Genomic DNA, 23525 nt, shown 5'->3' with positions numbered 1-23525 from the left:
CATCCTCTATTCAACAACTGCAGAAAGGACCATATAGCCCTCCGAGTTCCTCTAAGTTCCTCCAATGTGACCTATGCTTTTTCAGTGCGATTTTTAATCAAAGTGCAAATTGCAAAATAAAACATGCATCAATGCAGCAGCACTATGCAAGCTACCAAAATATGGGGGGGGGGGGAGGGAGAGTTCTATATCTAAAGAGTACTTTTTACTTTCCGTCTTCATTTACTTTTTGAATCTATCTCATGGTGCATTAGTCAAGAATTATTTTCCTCTCTTAACAATGTTCAGATGTATTTACTCTAGAGTTATTTATTATTCCTATCAGTTCTCTGTCTGTGTGGTGTGTCTAGGATATCTTTCCTTTGGATTGCGTGGGCCACAGACAATATTACCGCAAACAAGGATGTATGAACTGCAACAAAATGGGGGGGGGGGGGTAGTTTTGTTTCCCTAAACGTTGCTATCATTGCATCTCGGTTTCTCGCTTGCGGAATTTAGAATGTAACATCCGGTTATTTCGCCAATCAATCCTTCTTAAAAACACTCTTTGCAAAAAAACATCTTTCACTGTGCCTTACAAAGTGAGCTGCATGCAGCTATGTTCTTCCGATAATCAATTTGCAGCGCTACACGCACCCTCAGAAGCCTCCAAGAAGAAAAGCACACACGGAGAAAACGCGGTTCTGAGATCTGTTGCTCATGTCTGTTCGTGAAGGGGCGGAGCCCGTTCTACCGAAGACAGCCGAGGAGCAGGGGATAACACACACATTCCATGGGATACCAAATATTACACAACACCGGTAAGACGAGAAAGAGAAGCATACATAGATGCACACACTGGGTGTCGCAAGAGCAAAGGCTACACAACCAAAGGTGCACCAGAAGGAAAATCCAGCTTCCACTGCGCCCTCCACGTCTCCTCCTTTCCACTGGGTGGATTTTTTTCACGTATCGCCATCGCTGGTGGTGAGAGGTGCGGCAGCAGCAGCTGAGTGCAGCAGGCGGCAGAATCCGTCCTCTCTGCTGCAGAATTCACTGGACGGGGGTTGTTTTCTTTTATTTTGGGTGAGCAGGGAGGGGAGGATTCTTGCCGGTGAGCCCACACAGCTGAGGGAGGGTGCAGCCCTCCTGCCGCCCCTGCCTCACGCGCATCAGCCTGTCTGTGCATCCACCCTGGGCTGTGGAGGGTGATCCGCTGCTGGCGCGTGCTGGGACCAGACTGCATCCGTGGTAGAGCCAGCAGCACCCTCCATTGGAAGCTGTCAGCCACTCATCTTCCTTCTCCTGGGCTCTTTTTTGGATTGTCCTTTGGGTCTCCTCGCCTCTGGTGCTTGAAGGTGTTACAAACAAACGGGAAAATAACACCTTTGCACAGGGAGCTGGTGCTGCATCGTTGTCTGGCCCCGGCTCTTGGAGCCAGTGGTGGAGCCTGAGGGAGCGCCCCCCTCCTCCACCCCTCCACCATGGTGGTTTTCAATGGGCTGCTGAAGATCCGAATCGGGGAGGCGGTGGACCTGAAGCCTACTCCTTGGTCGCTGCGGCACGCGGTGGGCCCCCGGCCGCAGACCTTCCTTTTGGACCCCTACATTGCCCTGAATGTGGATGACTCCCGCATTGGGCAGACGGCCACCCGCCAGAAGACCAACAGTCCCGCCTGGCACGATGAGTTTGTCACTGATGTCTGCAATGGGCGCAAGATCGAGCTGGCCGTCTTCCATGATGCTCCTATTGGCTACGATGACTTTGTGGCCAACTGCACCATCCAGTTCGAGGACCTTCTGCAGAATGGCAGCCGACATTTTGAGGACTGGGTAAGAAAAGACACCTCAACACTGCATATATCAAGGGGGGAGGGTGAGCTAGATTGGGGATTTTGGATTGACATTGTTGGCACAGAATGAGAGTGCTTTGGGTTTGACTTTAAGGCATGGCTTGACCAATAATTTCTAGTGCAGATCCATCAATGCCTTAGCTGAAGGCCCATTACTGCCTGGAACACACGTCCGCTGTTTCTTTAGAGTTTTAGTAAAGCCCCAAAGATTCAATAATGCAGTTAAAGTGCAGGGGTCCAATATTATCTTAGGAGGTGTACCCAGTAATGTCTAGGAGATCAGTCATTGGGCCTTGTCTCTGAAGTACCATTACATCTGGTCTTGTTATACAATTGAATGTTTTAAGGCTTTTGTGCTAATTGATACTAAGCTAGCCAATGGGTTCCAGAGCTACAGGAGGCGCTTTGAGCTGAGCCTTGGTGTTTGTGTTCTGCAGTCAGTTTAGAGGTGTGTAGGCTAGAGTCTCAGAGCTAACAATTACTTCTCTCCATTGAAGCTTGCACAAAGTCCAAGTTTTGAGGATCTTCCAAACGAATGAGACTTTTTACAACAAAGGTAAATGTTGAGTTGAGTGTCATTCTTTCTAAAAGTGTATTTCTGATGTTGCCTCTGAGGCGGGACAGTCTGTAAATGTTAACTCTAGAGGTTCCTCGTGTTGATTGGAGGCCTGCCTGTATGTGGTTGAAGGTGGTTTGTATCCCCATGTTTGAGTTCAGAAGCTAGGTACCTCCATCATTGTGCAAAGAATGACGGTGATTTGAGCCTCCTTTGTGTGCAAGTGGAAGTTTTGGGAGCAGCTCCTCTATGGGAATTCCAACTCCTTTTGTGGGAGTGAGGGTGATGTGAACTCGCTCTGTGAGGTTAGGGATTCACCTATGTGGGTGAATTTTGCAGGTGACCGATTATAAATGCACTATATGGGAACTGTGGGATCCTTCTATGTGTGGGTGCAGGAGTCATGAGAATCCCTCATGCATTTGTATATTTTCTGTTACCATGCTGTGTGAAGATGGTGCTGTGCGCTTCTCTTTGAACCACACAGCATTTTTCTGTGTGATAGATGAAGTGGTCTGAAAATCCAGTTGCATGCCAATAGAACGAGGTGGTCTTAAAATCCAGTTGCATGTGAATAGAACGAGGTGGTCTTAAAATCCAGTTGCATGTGAATAGAACGAGGTGGTCTTAAAATCCAGTTGCATGCCAATAGAACGAGGTGGTCTTAAAATTCAGTTGCATGTGAATAGAACGAGGTGGTCTTAAAATCCAGTTGCATGTGAATAGAACGAGGTGGTCTTAAAATCCAGTTCCATGTGAATAGAACGAGGTGGTCTTAAAATCCAGTTGCATGTGGGCACCTGTAGGTCCTCTGAACTTCCAGCTGTGTGGAAAATTAAGTCGTCTTGGCATCATCTTCGTCTCAAGTGGAACAAAGGGGCCTAAACATCCAGCTGTTTGTGAGAGGATTGAGGAGGTCTGAACATCCAGCTATGTCTGAGTGGAATAAGGTTTGAACATCCAGCTGTGTGTGTATGAAACTAGTTGGTCTGAACATCCTTTTGTGTCTGTATAGAACGAGATATGGCCGGAGCATTCAACTGTGTGTGGGGGGAACAGGTTAGTCTGAACATCCAGCTGTGTGTGAGTGGAGCAGGGTGGTCTAAACATCCAGCTGTGTGAGTGAAATCACATGATCTGGACATTCAGTTATGGCCAGTGGACTGAGTGCTGAGTACACAGCTGTGTGTCAGTGGAATGAGTTGGACTTTACATGCAGGTGTGTGTAATGGGATTGAAACATCACCCATTTGATCGTCAGGAGAATGAGGTGGCCTGAGCATCAGCTGTCAGTGAGAGTGAAACCATGTGGCATGAACAGCTGGCTTTGAAAGAAATGAGATAGGCTGACTAACCAACTGTGTGTCTTTGATAATGTTGTGTGTTGGTCCACACCTGTGTTTTTGTGTGAGAAATGAGGTGCTCTCACCTCACCATACAACTGTGTGCGTCAAACAAGGTATGGTCTGACCATCCAGCTGTGTGTGAGTGGAATGTAGTGGCCTGAATACCCAGCTGTAAGTGCGTAGGGTGTGGCGGCAGGAACATCCAGATGTAGCTTTGTGAGTGGGATGGGGAGGCTGGACATCCAGCTGTGTGTCGGAAGAGGTGGTGCGAACACCCAGCTGTGCGGAAAATGAAGAGGCCGGAAGATCTACGTTCAGCTACACCTGTGTGAGAGCGGGTGAAAGTGGCCTGAACATTCCACTGTGGCCGGGCGAGTGTGGAATGATGTGGCCTGACCATCCAGCTGTCTGCGAATATATAGTATGGGGCAGTTGCTGTAACCATCGTTTGAGTGTGTGTCTGCCTGTCCGTCTCCACAGTGGATACACGTGCTCCTATTACGGCCCGAACAGAGGTGCGGACATTAGCTGCAGGTCCTGCGATCGGATTGCTTGCTGCCTCGGCCTGCATCGGGTCACTGTGTAATCTATCCGGGCGGAGTGATGCGGCCTCCGGGTGTTTTCCGTCCCTTCCCTGCAACCACCACGCTGCATGGCCAGCAATCGCTTTGGCTGCAAACCCTGTATTTTTCTTTAGTACAATCGGATCCTCTATTTCCTTCCGTGTCGAATGCAACCAGGCTCCTCTTCTCAACCACATCTGCATTTGCAAATCTGCAGAGGCTGGGCCAGAATTTCAAAACACCAGCTCCGTGCCAGGAGGTTTACGGTAACGCCGGTGATGTAAGCTCGGGGCGCAGTGATTCGCCTTCACAGCTGTAGTTAGCATGCTACTGGTTGATCGACGGGTCGCGTGAAGGGAAGCCGGCGCTGCCCTCGCGCCAGTTCTCTCTGGTGGCTGGGTGCAATAATTGTGGTTCATCATTGTAGTATTGTCTCTGAAGCCCCTCCCGTCCAGGTGATTGCTCGCTGGAAGCTCGTCCAGAGGGCGGGCGGGTGGGCAGAGCAGGTTCACCTGGTGTGTTGAATAATGCACAGGGCATGCACCGCGCACAGGCCCCAGACGGCCCGTCGCTCCCTTCAGCGGATTCGTCTGTCTGCGGGAGGGACGATGCGACCTCAGCAACGCACAATTTATACCCCTGTATCCTTCTGACCGAACACAATTGTTGCCGTTTTGTAATTTCAGTCGGTGTGGCTTGTCCTGAAATAAATACACGCGATGCTCAAGTTTATACTTGTTGGCCTTGAAAAATGCGAACCTTTTTTTATCACTTTTATTGATTTTAAAGCAACAACACATTATGCTTTTACACTTGACATTTATTACAAGATGAATCGGAAAATGTGAACCTTATTCTCGCGTTTTTACACCTGTTAAACTGCAGGAAATGAACGTCAATAGTTACGGTTGACATGCACTGGTGTCCTTGGTACATAGACGGTTTATTTTTTGAGAGCTTTGACGCCGAGACCAGTTTCCACGATCTTGTTGGCCAGTAAAGTTGAAGAGGATTCTGAGTAGGAAAAGCAGTTGCAGATGGAAAGACTGGGTATGTCAGTCGTTAAAGGCATGCTCTGTGGTGTGGAGCGAGCGCTCACACCCTTGCCTGACGTGCATCGCGTTGCCCGGTCCCAGCAGCACCAGAGCGCCTCACATCTGCATGGGGCCATGGGCCCCGGTGCATGAAGTGCTTTCCCTTCGCTAATTGTTTCTTTATTCTCGTGTGATGCAGGCGGACTCCATGGCAACGGCGCTCACGCTGGTATGTTCGACGAGCACACGCGTCGGATCACAGGCGCAATTATAGCAGCTAAAACGGGACACCAGCATCGCGGAGCTTGTGTTTTTACAACCAGTGCCATGAAATGGAAAATGCTATTTCAAAAGTCCAGGTCGGATGTTTTTAAGTGACCTGCATCACGCAATTTGTTGGTAATGCCAACGCAGGCGCTCGCGGCCTTGCTGGTGCTGCTCACCGTTTGGTGAAACGGGAGGCTTGTAATACGACAGCGTCCTCGTGTAGTGCGGTTAGTAGTGGATCTAAACGCGGATTGCTGCTTCCTAAAGCAGCGAGATAAACGCTGGAGGATGCAGCTATGTTTCTCTAGTTAGTTGTGCATCGGAGGCAGAGTGCGAGTGACATTTTTAGGTCTGGCTAAGTGGAGCTTCTCGTTTATTCAAAGTGCCTAATGGTGTGGTAATAAGAAGGGAAGTTGCAGGAAGGGCTCCGGGCCACGTGACAGGAAGTCCCGGAAGCCCGCATTTCACATACCGGGAAGTTTTCAGACGTAACAGTGCTTCCTTTCTGTATGTGTCCATCTGCTCCAAGCTCACGGTAGAAAGGGTACAGTGCTCACTGTCTCACACGAGTGCAGTGTTTACATCTGTGCACTAACCTAGCGCTAGAAAAATGCGGGGTTTACAGCCTCCTTATAATAAGCACATGATACAGTGTTTAGAACCTCTGTGTTCACATTTGGAGTGTTTCTTACATACAAGAAGTGTAGTGTTTATTCAGGGTGTATATACGAAGGACATGGCATAAGGTGTCCACTATCAGTACTATGCAGCTGAATAAATCAATGCAGGATGTACAATCTTGATGCCTGGCTGTACCAAGAACATGGCGCACACACAACCTGTGGAACTGTGCAGTGTCTACTGTCTGTCTGCACTAGCATATAATAAAACAAGTGCAGTATTATTGCCCCTTTGATTAACTGCACCAAAGATTTTGGAAAATGTCATGTATACAGCCTGCATGTGTGAGTGCCCTAAACACATGGTGCAAATAGTGCTATTGTCACAGCTTTTTGTGACTACATGGTTCCAATAGTGCTGCATTCACAGCCCTTTACATTGGCTGAGTCCAGCAAGTCTTTCAGAAATTGTCCATTCTTTGCACACAGGTTTGTGTATTGGTTTGTGTGCACACGCACGCGACTGCTCTTAACATGATGCAAATAGAGCAGTGATAAGTGTGTGTCTGTTATTTGTATATTGTTTATAGATATTCATTGATTATTTTTTGCTCAGTATTTTGTATTCAGAATTTTGCAGGCATCTGTTCTTATCACAAAGAAATGGAGACAGCACACCAGCGGTTTTTCATGGTGTTGACTCGATTTTATTCGGCTGCCAGGATGTATCGCTGGTCGATTGAGCAGCACTTGTTAGGTTTTTCAGGCAGCAACTTTTCTGCTGCCTTTTCATTTATGGGTAAACAAAGCCATTTTTGTTCCTTTAAGAGGGAACCTTAGCTGCAGTCACATGCAGGCACACATGCTAAATCGCATAGTTGTTCATCAAAAGTTATCGCAACATACAAACTTGTATATTAGTCCGTTTACTGGCAATCCACCTATTTAAGATGTTACACATACCCAAATGTACCAAAAATACACACATGCACTTTGAAGGCTTCAAATCTAGATGAAGATACTATGAAATGCAACATTGGGACTTTTAACTGGAATGAAACCCTTACAATGACTGAGTGGATACGAATCTTATCAGAGGAAATGGAGCTTTGAAAGGCCACTGTGCATAGTGTTCACAGCACCCGTCTGCGGCATGAAGGCCCGGAATTTCTAGCAAGGTCTGAAGGTTGGTTTTGCTACATGTAAGCTAATGGGGATAAGCTGATGAGCTAGTATTACAAATGCTGTTCTATTACTGTCACAAGGCCATGTCCCATCTAAAAGCTGGATGTAAATATTAGGCGGCCTCTCATGGCAGGCATTGTTTCTGTTCTCGCTCTCGACTTGAACAGGTGGCAATGCCCTGCATTCTCCTGAAGGACTGTGCAAGGATCTTTGGTGCCATACGCAACATGATGCTCTTCCATTCATCTATTTTTCCAATGGGGAAATACGCGATGCTTCTATGTTCAATATGACAACCAATCCGGATACATGGTTCAAGGGTAACAGAACTGGAGTGTAGAGTGGCCTCTCTTAAAAAATAATAAGGAAATTCCAAAATTTGCAGAACGTGATTGCCTCTCTCCATCTTGGCTTGATAACATCTTCGCAGATCATGCTAGTCCTGAAGCCCCTCCGTTGGCTACCATTCAACCAAGGTTTCAATGTCCACATTGTCTTGGAAGGTTCTGTTCCGGTGGTACCTCTCAATTTGCTGCACCTAAACCCCTCAGCCTGATATTTAAGGTTGGCTTCTCAACACCATCTTTCTGTGATGCTACCAAGGTACATATCTTGGGGTGAACTTTGGAAAATTCTGGAAACACCTGAATTCCCACCTCTCCTGGCGAGCTTGTGGCCTACAATGGCTACAACACCTTTTACTGTTTCAATATTGTCTCCTGTTGTCAACTTCCCCAGCACCCCTTGATCAGTTTGTTCTCTGAAGTATCCTCTGGTTGGCCTAGTATTGTATAAAAACTATAAATAAAAAAAATGTTCTTGTTATAACTCGAGCCTTTTTGCTGATATTATGCCAAGCATTACCGCTAGGTATTCCCTTCTAGTCCAGGATGTGTACCTCAGAGGGCAGTAGTAGGACAGTGTGGCATTCTCAATATAATGGTGTTGTAGAGTGCTTCATATAAAGGCGCTGTTCTTACATTTGGAAACTTCCTAGCCTTCTATGCTTCTTTGTTTGCATGATATAAACAGCACTCTAAGCCTGAAATGTTCTTACTTTGAGATATATATATATATATATATATATATATATATATATATATATATATACATATGTGTGAATCCGTATACTTGCTGCAATTGCCACTCCACACCGTCACAGCATAAACGGACACGGACCAAAGATAAGTGCTAGATTAATTTAATCTGTGCCTTTCTGCCGCCATAACGTTTCGGCTCCTCCGAGCCTTGATCACATATATGTATGTATGTATGTATATGTGTATATGTATCGTCGGTCAGAATCTAGAAACAGCAGCTATCCTGTTGAAATGTATGCTAATGCTAAATAAATATTGTGACCTATCACATCATGTATCTATATAAATTCACACTTATTCAATTATCCAATTATTGGTACAAGATTGAGGACCCACTTGTACCACTTTTGTAATACCATCAGTATGTGCAGCTTACGGGTGGGCGCTCAACTCACTAACGGCTTGAAACTGACTGAGAGAGACAAGCTGTTCTGTCTAGTGTCCTTGTATCTTGGAATGGGGATAGGGTATATGGGACCCTAGAGTTTGGGTGGATCTGGGAGGCAAGGGTTGATTTCAGAAAAATGCTCCTCCCTCCGAAACCAGGCTCCATGCTCGTTATTTGCTCTGTGTTAGTCATTGGTTCCAAAGGTGGAATCTTTTGGCTAAGATGATTTCTTTTTAAGTGTTATGTGCCTTTGAAATCATTCTTAGGCTGATGCCTGTAAATGCAGGTTAGCCTTCTTCTATGACGTGGCACGCATTTCATGGTAGTAGCAGGCAGACACTTAGAAACGCTGCTTTCACTATGTCACATGTGAAATCTCACCCTTAAAACATAGTGGCGTTCCGCCTTACTCTTCTCTTTTCTAAAAAGAAAGGGGATATAGGTCAGGGAAGCGCAGGGCTGGATACGTACAGCAAAAGAGATTATTCTAGATGGATAATAGTGAATTACAGGAACAGGAGGATTGTTGTGAGTTACATCAAATAGACAACAAGAGTGAAGCTCCAGTTGTCTATGATGTCACTCAGAACCGCGTGGTGAAAAACATCCCTGCAATTAATGTTTTACCCATCTACAATTTTATTTTATGTATGGCCCCCAAAATCATCTGTCCCTGCTTTCAGCTGTTGAACAGGTACAAATACATAAATAACATGGCCTCTCCTCCCTGACCCAAATGTAAAAATAAAAAAACATAGACGCCATACCACCCCCCGTTCACAGTGACTTCACTTCACTCTCCTCGAGAAGCGGTGTTCCCGTGACTCTGACAGGCTTTCAGAGAGCCCAGCCAGAGCGGGCTGGAATTCCTTTATGACAGTAGCAGCAGTGAGTTACAAGTTCAGTTACCCAAAGTTATGTCAGCAGTGACTTACTGGGTTTAGAATTCAGTCATTCATGCTAACGGCTCTCTCTGACAGCGGTGCATAACAAAAAAGTGCACCCTTTTTTTAAGCATTTGACATTCGTTGGAAGAAGTTGTGTGATGCCATATTCTCCTGCTTTGTTTATCCGCGAAACTTGTTTGTGCCGAACCAAAATTCACATAGTTTGTCTCATTTTTGCATTTAGATGGCAAACCTGTGTGCATATACTGCTTGTCTTTTTGTTCTGTGTTGTACAAGGACAGTGATAGTAGGTTGAGTGTCTGGTTCAGTGGACAGTACACTTATTGGACCAGCATAAGGTAAGGTAACAGGGTTGGGTATTTGTGCATACTGATATAACCTACTATTGATCAAGGTCGGACTGGTCTATAGAGCAATCAGACATAGCCTGATGGGTTGGTCTGACAAGCAGTGGCGGCCGTTTCAATTTTGTGGTAGTGGGGCAACGCGGGGGGACAGGAGACGGGGGTTGAGGGGAAAATAATTGTAATCAAACCTACCTGCTTCTGCGGCCGCCACCTTGGTGCTCCTCTTCCAACGTTGGTCACACTGCACAGGCTCCCAGGGGGCAGGTCATACCAGCATGAGGGCAGTGCTGTAACTTGCCTGTGCGGGCTGACTTAACACTCGCTCTGGCCCAGGGAACCTCAGGATTTTCTCCCACCCTGCTGTACAACACGGCTGGGTTGGAGAAACATGAGTGTGCATGTCTGTTTGGCCGGCCTGAGACGGCTGGCCAAACAGACATGCACACTTAGAAGTGCCAAAACACTCCTCGCTGACCGTTCTGCTCGGCTGGATGGCTCCATCCTAACCTTGGCTGGGAGTAATGAAAAAGAAAATGATAATAAAGTGGTTTTATTATCATTTTATTTTTCAGTGGGGCGACTCTCCTCCGCCGTGATGGAGGAGCCGCCCCTGCAGGAGGCAAGTAAATGAGTGGCTGTTGTTGTGCCTGGTTGTGGACCTTATTTATACTGTGCAGGGTCGGTTTTTACTGTTGATTTCCGAGATATTAACTCAATCATTGCCTGCTGCAAGCTGACATCCATGCAGTCTCACACATCTTGCAAACCTCCTCTGCAGCGCGTCTTTGCAATCTCAAAACTGTCCCAATTTGAAAAGCATGGGCCCCTTTTTTCTCTATCTGATTCACTAATTGGGGCCACTTTTATTTTGGAGCCGGGCCTATTATCTGCCCCAGTCCGACCCTGCTATTGACGTCTGTAATGTTCTGAACAGACCTGTTTCTAAAACCTTAAACCGAAAGCATTTCCTATGTTACATTGTTTCAGACAAATATTCAGGAAAAGAAACATCGGCGCCTAAGTAAAGGCCCTCACACGACAGGTGCCCGGAGTGTATCTGCAGGGGCCCTCTCCTCTTCTCCCTGTGATACTTTGTATTCATGCATCACCTTGCACTTTGCAGTGAGGGGCGAGCCCCGGAGGGCCCGCGGTTCTCGCCTTCATGCTCAGAAGCTCAGCCAGAGAGCCCTGTTAGCTCTTCCAAGGCTGTGCACTGCCCCATGTCTGCCAATGCGAGATGCGCCAGAGAGGGCACATGGCAGAGGGCAGAGCATGGCCACCCTTCTGCAGTCGGACGCACTGAAGCTAAGGCTGGCTGTGATGAGTGTTTAAAGCGGCAGTACACACATTGCAAGGATCATACTTGGTGGGTGTCATTATTGTTTAGATGAGGTCTCACTCACATACCTGGACACTCACTCACGTACTCATGCACTCCCACTCACATGCATGCATACACCAATCCACAATCACTCTTTTCTTATACAACCACATATTTTAACACTCAAACATGAGAGCCTTTTTTGTATTCACTCATTCTCACATTCATACACTCCAAATCCCTCCCTCACTAATTCTCTCCTGTACTCGTAGGTTAGTTATCATTTTCAAGTCCTGCTGTCATGACACCTTTATGCATCCCCACCATACCATGCCTCACAGGCCGGCCTTTCCAGCCGCACTTCCATAGCATGGTGGGGTTGGCCATTCAGTGATCACAGTCTGTTTTAATCCAGCTTCTCTAGGTTTCATAGGTCATTTGTCGCAATCAATCATTCATTCTTAGCAGGAAACACAATCTAAATATCAACTGGTACTTGTGAGGTCTGGCCAAGAGACAGCTTCAGCTGTCTAGCCAACACCCTGTAACAAAAAACAAATACATACACGCGACAGTGGGTCAGTCCACTCAACCCTTGACTCTCTTGCACTGTGAGGGATGGGAGTTTCCTGATCACTTGAGCACCCACTCAAATGAAGTGCACCCCAGTGCAGGGCTACCGGGCCAATGCTTTAATGTGCAAATGCTTATTTCTTTCCAATCATTATCAATTTTAATAGTTTTTAGTCTTCCTTATGTGTTTAAACTATGTCTTCATGTTACAATAATTCAAAGCCAATAGTATAATACATTTTCTTTGGGCCAATAAGAATCATATTTCCCTGTGATGTATAGTAAAGGTACAAATTGTTTCTATACCTGTCAAAAGTTCCTTCTAGGGAGCACCCATGGTGTTCTATTAAAATTATGTCCGAGGGTTATTTGTTGTACATTTAAATTTATTATTAAATGCATATTCGTGCCATGTTGAAGTGGTACCGTGAATTAATTAATTAAATCATTTTTTACCATGTGACATATGCTTGCAATCAACAAAACAACCACCACATCAGCATACAAAGGCAAGGCCCATTGGTTTTCTAATGCTTCTGTTAAATGTGTTTAGGTTTGCGATACTGTAAAACTTGGTGACGTGGGCCTATTTATTCTGATATTTACTAACACCCAATTCCACCTCTGACTACTTCCTGTACACTCTAGGATCAGATAAGCAGTTTATATTTAAGAATGTATCTATTAGATTTTTTCTCCCACCTATAGGTGGTTGGGCCTTTTTGAGTGCAGTTACAGGAATACAGAACTACTTGTTTCTGGACCATGTAGAACGTAAAAAATATATGCAGATATTGGGTGATTTAAAAAAAAAAAAATTACCTATTGTATTGCATTTCAAATGTAATATTTTATTGTTGTAGAACCTTTAATTCTCCGTGTGTTTGGAAAGAAGGTTTCAATAAAAACTACTTCTTTTAGGAATCTTAAAATATAATTCTCAGACACATCACGCGAGTTGGTGGCCTTGTATTTGGCCTCCGCTAGATGCCCAATACTTTTTTAGTAGCCCTGTTACTATTGTAAATATTTAAAATTATGCGAAAATGACTCACTGGAGACTAGATCAAGTATTCAATGACTCCAAAGAGGCACTAACAACCACAACATATGCAGAGTTGTTTAGTTATGCGAGGCCTCTCTGGAGGTAACTCACGTTTTGTTAATGTGGTGTTTCTGTCGGTCCCATTTCTGGTGTGCTCCTTCTTCTGGACAGAGGTGCAACCAGACCCCTCCAACAAATCTAGGTGATTCTGAGTGATTAAGATGGCAAAAGAGAGGGAAGGTCGAGAAAGAAGATGGGCGGATTTCTATTCTGTGTTTTTCAATCTCTTGTGCCCCAAGGCTGCTGCTAACACTTGTGCGTGCTGGACACTACATTTGAATTGCAGCCCTAGTCACAAAGTTGGCACATAGTGAATCATTCAAGTTTTTCTGTGCACCAACTTGGTTCAAGAGCAGTGAATGTAACAGTGCACTGGTTCTGACTAAGGCAGAGGTTCGGAGGCACGAGGTGGTATCCTTCTGCACTGTAGTGATGCTGCACTTTGGCTATAGGACATTTCTCAGTGTGCTCTTCAGCTAAGGCAAGAACTCCAAGTATATGCTTAGTACACAGCACCTAAACAAAGATTCCAGAAGCAGACAGCCGCCCTTGCTCTGGTATCTCCACAAACGTATGGATATGTCTCACTTGCTATATCTTGTGTGGTCATTGACCCTTCCACACTTCTGCTGCTGGCACCAGCCCTTGAATTGCACTAGCAGTGCACTGAAACAAGCACATACACGGTTATCCTTTAACTAATAAAAGAAAGCTGTAATAAGAGGAGCTAGTGTTTTCTTGCCTTTAAAGGTAGTAGATTCTAGCCTAATGGACACCTCCCCATGATATGCAGCATTTGTGGAATCACATTTCCTGCTTGACGGTCATGACATAGTCAAGACTGCCCTGTCTCTCGTTTTTTGTCACATCTGTACTCTTGTATACTTCAGTATCTCTCAATAGGTAACACCTAGATTAGTCACGTAGAATGTTTTGATAAGATGTGTGGGAACTACTAGTTTTTGGGTCTACCTTTAATTCTGTGCAACCCCCTGCCCATAAATCGCATTCTAGTTATTTTCAGATCCATGTGCAGGAATCAGTAGTTCTATTCAACTCAGTTCTACACAAATGAAATTGAATGAAATACCAGCAATTGTAAAGTGCACAGCTACCTCCGGAGAGGTGTCCCGGCACCTGGGACTGTTGGGAAGATTAAGCGAGCTATTGCCCAGAGTCGCATGGTGCTGGGTTAACCTGCCGCCGGCGCCGGGGATTGAACGGTGAGCCCCCTTGTTGCAGAGTCAGCCGCCCTGGCCGCTACACCTCACGGCTAGTTCAGTGCAGCTGTAGGCAAATGAATGAGGTTCTAAGTTCGGTGCAGCTCCAAGCAAGTGGGTTGAGGGAAGAGACAACACAGAGGAGGGGCTGGAGAAGAGGGTGTGGATGGGGTAGAGGATAGGGGATGGAGGAACACATGGCTATGATGCAGCCAGCACTAATGAGCTTTAAACCTTCCCTATAAAAAAAAATAACACATTAGAGCAGGACGCATCGTAGCACTTAAAAAAAAAAAGATGTTTAGGCATGCTACACAGCAACCGCGCTTCTGTACAGCATGGCTTCAAATCTGTAGTTTTCATTTAATAATGTGTATGTCATGTGGCTGGCTCTTGCTCTTTAAGTGTTGCTAATATTGGGCTAATGCAGATGATGCCGAGATGTGCCTGTGTAACACTGCAGTTTGGTCATGTAGAGATTTTTTGGGTTGTGAGTGGAATCATTGCTCCAATATATTTGGGGTATTAGGCCTTTTATTTGATGCTACCTGGACTTTAAAAGAGCTCTCTTCTTAATAAGCATCCCATTTCCTAGATCTCGTGTACGGAGTGAAGGATGCCACCTCCCGGGAGGAAGAGATTGTCCCAGGATTCTGAATTGACTCATTATACGCTTTAAAGACTTGTTCAATGAACAATTTTGTCTATTAAATCTACAGATACATTGACCACACACATCAATCAGTGGTATGCTAGAATCTACGAAGCACACACCATGTCCCCTAAATTAAATTAAAACCACACAGACACCACCCCTTGTATAGTCTTCATTCCACTATCTTCAAAAATGCTTCATGAAAATGGTTGGTGGTGTGTCATCTAAATCACACAGATGTCTTCTTAATTTGCCTAATATTTTGCAGAACCTTCAGCCTCCATCGCATTACTATACAACAATCTTTTAACTCTTCCTTGCACCCTGGGGAACATCTTTTCAATTTGTTCTGAGTCAAGTGAGTCTGAAAGAGCAAAAAGTTATTCCACAGGATCATACTGATGTATGAGGAGCTCCAGTTTACCTCAAATCCCCTCATAAAAAGAGGATCCTCAGAACTACCCAGTTGTGTGAGTGGAGGCCTCTCAATGGCACACATGGGTATACATTTTTTATTTTATTTATTAGATAGCTTCAGAACACATAGTTGTACAGTAGGCAGTCATATAAATCAGAAAAGACATACAGCACAAGAGCGGACTGAAATTATAAAAGAGGCAGTGTAGATTTCATACAGCTTCCACAATAAACTGGCGAGTATGTCAAACGGAGACCCATTTAGTGACTGCACAAGTAATACAATTATATACCCTCCATAGCACAGTACAAGAGAGCAATTTCCCCCCATTAAATAGATGTGTTGTGTGCTAGGAAGTATCCCTGTGGACGGACCCTGATGTTTTTGGGCCAGTTTGTTGGTAGGACTGTGGAGTAATAAAGCTCAAGCTGGTTGTTGCAATATATCAGGTCAGTTACCTAAGCCTTCGCTGTGGGAACTCGGTCGCTGCTCCACACACAGGTCACGTGTCTCTTTGCACACAGCATTGCCACTGATACAAACTGCTGGATGCTCCGGTACACTGTCCTAGTACAGCTCAGCATTGCTAACTTTGTGGAAGGTTTAATAACATCATCAAACATGCCATCAGTCATATCGGACAGGAGCTTGAGTGAACTACACCAGTAATCGGCCACCCGGGGACACTGCCACCACGCCATGTGATGGAAGTCCGCAACAGAGGTGTGGCATCTAGCGCATTGCAAATCACTCCTGAGCTTGATATTGAATAGTTTCAATGGTGCATAGTATATTTGATGGAGGAACTTGAAATGTGGAAGACAAATTCCCCAATTGGTTGTGGCAGTTGTCTTTGCCAGAGAGCTGGGAACCAAGGTCAGTTTCCCATTTGGCTTTGGCCCCGTGGGGCTCTGCTTGCATTGAAGAGTATTATCTGGAATCTAACTCTTTCGGTGTTTGTGCTGTCAATAGCAGCGTAAACGTTTGTGAGGTGGGTGGTTGCTGTGGAAAGGTTGGGTATTGATCCTTGCACAGAGCTTAGAGTCAGAGGAAAGTGAAGGTGTCGAGGGTGGTGAGACGAGCGATATGCGCATGGATATATTTCTTGCTTTTTAATAACTCAGACTTATGCATTCGAAGTCTGATTGATTTTGACTAAGATAGTGTAGTTGGTGTTTAGTAGATAGTCTGCAACAAGCACACAGTACACAGGGAAGTCATGAAATCAGTTCCATTGCTTATCTTTTCTACTGGGTACATGTAAGTTATCTTACAAAATGCCCTGCCCCACAAAAGTGGTTACATTGCAACTAATGATTTTAGAGTAGTTTGGTTTTCTACTTTCACTTTCAATGTGATGTCTGTGCTTTGACACATAAAGGTCCCACCGGTCACATCCACTAAGATCTGCCACTCATGCTGCAGTAGGAAATTGCCTGCAATGATTTAAATGTATCTCCTATACCGCTTCAGCCCTGGAATCAAGAGCTCTATCTTTTCAATGACCATTCTGCTACGTATTTTTCCAGAAAAACATAATAATTCTCATTTGCATGGTAATTTTAGGACCCCCAGGAATATTCAGGGCAACCAAGAGTGTAGTAAACTATCTCTCACTGTTTGTAGCGAAGACCTCCATTTTCAGGTCAGTGGCATTTAACTATGCCACTGGGTTGCATTACCAACATGAAGTGCATAAAGGATTTATTTTATTTTATTTAGTGTTTTATAGAGTGCGAACGTGACACGTTAGGGTATCAGAGCGCTTCACAGAGATATAGAGATTTCAGTAGAATAAGAGCAAACAAACCTAACCAACATCTGCGAGAGATACTACATACCAAAGCAGGAGCAGAGCAAATGCGCATAACCCAACCTCTGCCCTCTAAGGTTACACTGAAGTACAATGCAAACGTCATACACGATACTATAAATGACAATTAGAATTGGGCAAGGATGAGTGTGTGTGGTGGAAATTGGCACGGGCCATCCATTAGCACATTCACGTAGTTCTTTTTACTTCTGCTTCTATGTGTTTGTTGCCTTTCATTTGTAATCTTAAATGAAATAAATAAATAAATAAAAGATACATTTATGTGCTAACACCACGATTTTTCCTTTGCCCTACAGTATTGTTAAATGTCAACTGTGTGGAAGTGGCTTTAGAGTGTACTGCTTCCTCTGCGTGTTTTACTACCAATTCATTCTGGTGCATAAACTGGTGTCAACAGAGGTGTGTGCCAAAAGGAAACCTATAAATATGTTTATTCTCAAACATAGATTGATGGTAATACATTTAACAATCTCAATCTATCAAAACAAGGTAATAAACTGATCAATCAGGAGTGTGATTGGAGTGGAGTCACTCAAGGCTGGCATGAAATGGACTGGACAAGAAATTATATGAATGACATCGATCCCCGTCTCACAAAATCTCCTTATATAAGATTCAGGTTAGGTACATTATCTTTTGCTGCCTTTACTGCTAAATGAAATGGTTATCAAGGAGGTAGCAAAAGATGTCCTGCTTGTAGAAATGCTGTAGAAACGGACTACCCTCTACTCTTTTTTTTATCCAATATATCGTAAGTGGCGTAGGCTGTGCTTTGTTCTTGGTTTTACATAGTATAGGGTTGCAATACGATTATGTAGAGCGTACACGTCCCCGGTCATCGTCTTCTCCAATGCTAAATACCTAGAGAGCATTTGGCCAACACAGCAAAAAATGGTCTCCTTTATTCTTACACCAATCCTGGTCTAGTTTTAAAGAAATTCCCCTTATTGTATATTATGTTTTTAATGATTTTAGAAATGGTGGTTTTAATTACTATTATTATTATTATGGTGTATGTTGGAGCACCTGCACTTATTTAGCTGCGCTGTCCTGCGAAACAGGGTAGGGCACCCACATTTAGCTATATTGTTGTTCCTTTACAGGGGTGATTCCTCCATTAGGGTGCGGGGGCTCCACCCCTGCCCAAATTCGCATCCCAAAGTAAAGGTTTACTATATCTCCGCATGCAGATTAAACATGTATGTTTATAATCTTTATTGGCTGGCTTCTCTCTCGCAGAGGCACAGTAAAGCAGCACAAACGAAAGTGTGTTTGCATGGCGCTCTACAAATGATGCCATGACCCAGGGCTTCACTTTTCACAGCCCTCCGGGCAATGAAAGTGGAGCTGGAATGCCATCAGCTCCTCCCTGCTGATATAATGCAACCCCTGGGCGTTCCCCTTCACAGCCCGGTCTGAGGCTGCATGTCCTGCTGATCTTCCCAGCAGCCCCCACCCTATCCGAATATATACAGGGCAGTGGCATAAGGAAAGTTGAGGGGGCCCTCCTGCCACGTACACGGAGGGGTCCCCACTCCGGATCTAATGTGAGCTCTTGGGCCAGAGTATTGTGCTGTGGGGGGCCCCTGCAGCTTGGCCCCCCCGCGGGGGCTGCGGGGGCCTGTGTTACACCCCTGATACAGGGTTGGCACGCAATCCTGCGTGAAGGTGATGGTGTGACGTGATCCTGCTTCTCAGTCCTATATCTTCTAACGCCTGCCCGGATGGCCTGGCCTGGCCCGGCCCGGCCGTTCTGGGATGGAAAATGCAGTAGCACAGACATTGGTGCACCTGAATCGGCAAGGTAACTTGCTGTGCATCAGCGATCGTGATTTATTTTCAATTAGAAACTGAAAGGCGTGCTGCCTAGCACCTATAAGGTGACATCTTTCACCTTCAGCCAAAACCAAGGAAGTGCTAAATGATCCGTTTGGACTGACTGTGGAAAGTCCGGTCCTGCTCTCCATTTTTCTTATCTACTGCATACCACAGATACATTATGAAGAGAAGGGAAATCATGTTTGTTGCATGGTAATACAATATGAGGAAGAGAGCCCTATTTTTTCAATAATAACATTTAGCTTAGGTTGCCTCTCTTATTGCTTACATTTAATTTCTCAACCAGTAAAACATAGTACTAAAACCTTTGCTGTTACTCCCACCGAATTTTTCATAGTTAGTGCTTTGGAAAACCGCTATGACACGGCTTTAAAAAGATTTTCATACTGAAATAACTAGGAAAGTAAAAAACTATGAGCAGATGTGGTGCTGGAGAAGGGAAGCGGCACTAGGTATGGATGGCCCTGTAGTGTGGTGTAACTGGATTATGTGGTGTGACGTCTGGTCTCTTGCAACCCTTCTCACTACAATGTCTCCTATTGGCGTCTGTGACTCTCTCCCAAGCTTTTCTTGTCCTAGTGTCTCCCCTCCATCATCGTTTTGTTTTCCTGTGTCTCTCCTCTCCCTCCCATCCGTCCTCTCGCCAAAGCACTTCTGTAACTTTATGCGTTCGTATACCTAGCTCCTTCCCACTTATTACCAAGGCATTCTGCTCTCTTCTTTATCCATGTACCTTGTTCCTTACTATATACTCTCCAATTTCTCACTTCCCATCCTCTCTTCCTCTCTACAGTTGTCTCTTCCGTGTCACCAGATTTCCACCCTCTGTTTTCGGACACTTTTCTCTTCCCCGTCACATCTGGCCCTCTTACCTGACTCGACCCTTTGTAGTATCAATGTGTTATAATCTGCTTTCTGTTCTCTATATCACTCATGTGTCCCTTTGTTCCACCTCTATATCCTCTATGTGTCGCTCTCCAGTACTCCATTCGTGTTATTCTTATACTATTGTCTGGATTGACCCCCCTGTGGGTTTCCTACTCTGAACGTCTCACTCTAATTTTTTTCCGGTCTCTACTCTGACCTTTTCCTGATTCACTCTCTGACCCCTTTACTATGTCTGTCCCATTCTACAATCTCCACTCTGCAGTATTTCACAGTTGGATGATCACACCACTGGAGAAGTTCAAACTTGCTTGGCAAAAGTAGAAATTGTGTTGTTTCACAGAGAAAATATTGAAATACATTGTTTGCCCATTATTTATATAAAAAAAGTTAAATTTACCTTGATCTTTAAAGATGGGGGGAGGGGGGTTATGTGGGCTTGCCCACCACAGTCATTTTATACTTGCATTTTGGAGTATGAATTTGCACCCACCACTTTGAGAATTCTCGAGCTGCCACTGTTCCTGTAGCACCTCTGTTTCATGTTGGTCAACATCCTATGACCTGTGAGTCAAATGCAGTAAGCACGTGCCTGGTATCGTATTTGACGGGAGTATCTACTCGCCAAAGTTATTTTTTTTCTGGTTTGTGATTTTATGCATATATATAATACTATAGCATGATATGCATAACCTGTACTTTTAGGCATGACTGGCAACATTAGGTTTTTGTCTATGTTTTGTGCCCTATATATCTTTTGTGTGTTCTTGGGCCAAGAGTGAATTCTTCTATTGTACACAAGATGTCCATGCAGTTATTTGGAGAAGACTGTATTGTGTTTTTTAATATTGTTTTTATTGTTTTAATTGTATGGTCATTGGCCGAAATAAAGTAAATAAACTGAGTGGACAAGATCAGGCGAAGAGTACCTTTCAACAAGTGTATGCTTCTCTTATTTTGGACATTTTTAAAGACTGGCTGTGAAAGATGTGTTGAAATGTTGAAAAGGATGGACCGCTCTTTGTACCATCTCTATTTTTGTTGTATGCTTAATTGCATTTTTCTAAAATTATACATAATGCCTCCATCAGCAAACAACAATCAATCATGGCAACTCTAGCCTAGTAATTTACTTTTTTTCGTGGAGCTGATAGCAAATAACAGAAACAGAACCTTTCACTTTATCGTGGGCTACTACATGATGCCAGTGGTGAAACAGCAAACTGACATAGATTCCAGTGAAATGAGATATGTAGATTCCCTCCTATAACAATGCATATCTTTAAACGAGAAACAGCTACCACCAAAAGCCTTCAACCAGCTTTTAAAAAACCGAGTATCCTTTCCATATTGTAATGCCAATAAGACAGTTTTAAGAGTAATAGAAACACTGTTCATCAACAAGAGTGTGGTTAATATATGTCTCTAATGTTAGGACATCTGAAATATGTACTACTTTCTACATAAACCTAAGGAAACAAATCTGTTTCAATTCTTACTTTGGGAAAATCTCTTCAGTAAATTTAGCTTTTGTGTTTTTCAGCTTTAGCATGCAGTTAAAATAAGATGCTTACTGTCTCATTCATGCAGTTTTAAGCCCCTTTGTTTGGCCTTTATGAGAGTTTTCCCTGTTTTTGCTTGTTATTTCAAACAAAAACTCTGAATGATGCAATAACCTTAAGGAAGTGTCACTTCGAACCTGACTCGGTCAGCCAAGGACCTACATCCTGAAAAGATTGTTTACTAGTCACTGATGCACGCTGCTTAAGTAGTATGGAAGCATCTATGTCAGTTTGCTGTTTCACCGCTGGCATCACGCAGTAGGTCCCGGATAAAGTGAAAGGTTCGGATATTTTCCATCCACAACTAAATTTACTGGAGAGATTTTCGCAAAGTAAGAATTTAAACAGATTTGGTTCTATAGGTTTATGCAGAAAGTAGTACATGCTTTAGATGTCCTAACAGTGGACACATATATTAACCACACTCTAGTTGGTGAACAGTGTTTCTGTTACTCTTAAATCTGTCTTATTGGCTTTACAATATGCATTGGGTACCCCGTTTTTAAAACGGTGCTTGGCAACAAACTTTGAGGGCTCTATGTGGTGGGTGTTTTTCTTGTTTAACGGTATGCATTTTTCTAAGAAGCAATCTGCACATCCCATTCCACTGGAATTCGGATTTATCATACCTTTCTAATGTTCCGTAAAAGTCGCTGGGTTTAGACCCAAATATTTTTATTTTATTTGTATTACTGAACCATGAAAAGGGGGTCAGGTATATGCCAACTTTACAAAATCCTTATAGGTTAAATCATAGCATAATTTGTAGTTAGATTCAGATTCTCAACTTCATTGTACTTTCTCCATAACAGGTTCATTTTTAGTAAGAAAGCAACAAATTTGTTTCCATCGTGGGCTGGTTTCTGTTTGTCACAAATCAATTTTTGTGTTGTCACTGAATGAATTGTTTTTACAAACTCTAGTGTAAAGTGTTTGACTAAAGAGTGAAATCTTAACAGTCCAACCAAAATGCAGTATTTGGTTAAATGCTTCAATGTCACTTTTGGCCTCACAGAAAATTTCCCAACCTATGTCTAAGCCACTCATTAGAAGTGCCTACAAATTTTCACCGTGGGATGGCAGGTACCTGGCTTACCAAGAATTATTAGGACTTTCACAGCCCTGTGATCTGAAGGCGAACAGAGAGAAGCAAGACAGAAGCCCCTAAAAGTACCAATTGTCTAACCATTAGAAACTCAGCCAAAACTCATATCTGCCAGAGTTGCTGGACAGATGAGTTTAAGCCAAAATATGGATAACAGTGGAGCTGTGAAATGGGAAAATTGAGACTATGTGTTGAACTATCTCGATGAAAGTCAGTATGGATGGTGGTTACCAATGAAGTCTCTTGAGGTCTATAGAAATTTGAAAAATGACCATATTTCTCTCGGGCTGGACCGTTCCCATGAGGCACAGGTTCAAGACTGATTTGCATATAGCTGGGTCTGAACTGAGGTGGTGAAGTGAGCTAAAGAACGATGATGGATTCAACCCAGATCTCTGACTGGGGATGAGTGTCTCAAAAGTTTCAGCACTGAATCATCTCCTTGTGGTTGCTTCATATTTCTCTCTGGGCTATTCCAGTTGAACAGGTATCCCAAGGCATACTAAGTAGTGAATGTATATGCTTGGCTTTATGTGAGACATTGGGCCGGATTTGGACTTTCTGGAGCTAATTCTGGTTCATTGGTGACTGTAGTCATGTGGTGCCTGAGGAGGAATCCACAAGATAGATGAGGTGACCTGGAGCTTGCGCCTACAGGGCTTTGTGGAATCATACGACTTAAAGGTGTTTTTGTAGATGTTTTTCAATGTGGATGGATCTCTGCAGCTTGTTAAAATTTCAAACCCTGGTGTCAGGGCCATCTTTAATTCTGTTTGACCCATGGCTGGTGCCCCAGGCCATATTGGTAAAACATCATCAGGTAGTACGTCTGCAGTTTTCACAGTATCCAGTGGATATGTTGC

At 44.1% G+C, this 23525-nt stretch overlaps 1 protein-coding gene across 2 annotated transcripts in view; it reads left to right on the top strand.

The window, feature by feature from the left end:
* The first annotated feature begins 726 nt into the window (after positions 1-726).
* PRKCE (protein kinase C epsilon) overlaps positions 727-23525 on the top strand; it is a 1182017-nt gene continuing 1159218 nt past the window's right edge. For both annotated transcript variants that reach the window (XM_085612767.1, XM_085612766.1), the window contains exon 1: positions 727-1811. In XM_085612767.1, coding sequence (XP_085468893.1) covers positions 1464-1811 — 348 coding nt within the window. In that variant the 5' untranslated portion in view covers positions 727-1463. The remainder of the gene's footprint in view (positions 1812-23525) is intronic.

This window comes from Triturus cristatus, chromosome 6 (genome assembly GCF_964204655.1).
Source record: "Triturus cristatus chromosome 6, aTriCri1.1, whole genome shotgun sequence".
NCBI classification, from domain to species: Eukaryota; Metazoa; Chordata; class Amphibia; order Caudata; family Salamandridae; genus Triturus; species Triturus cristatus.
This window is presented reverse-complemented; position numbering and strand designations above follow the sequence as displayed.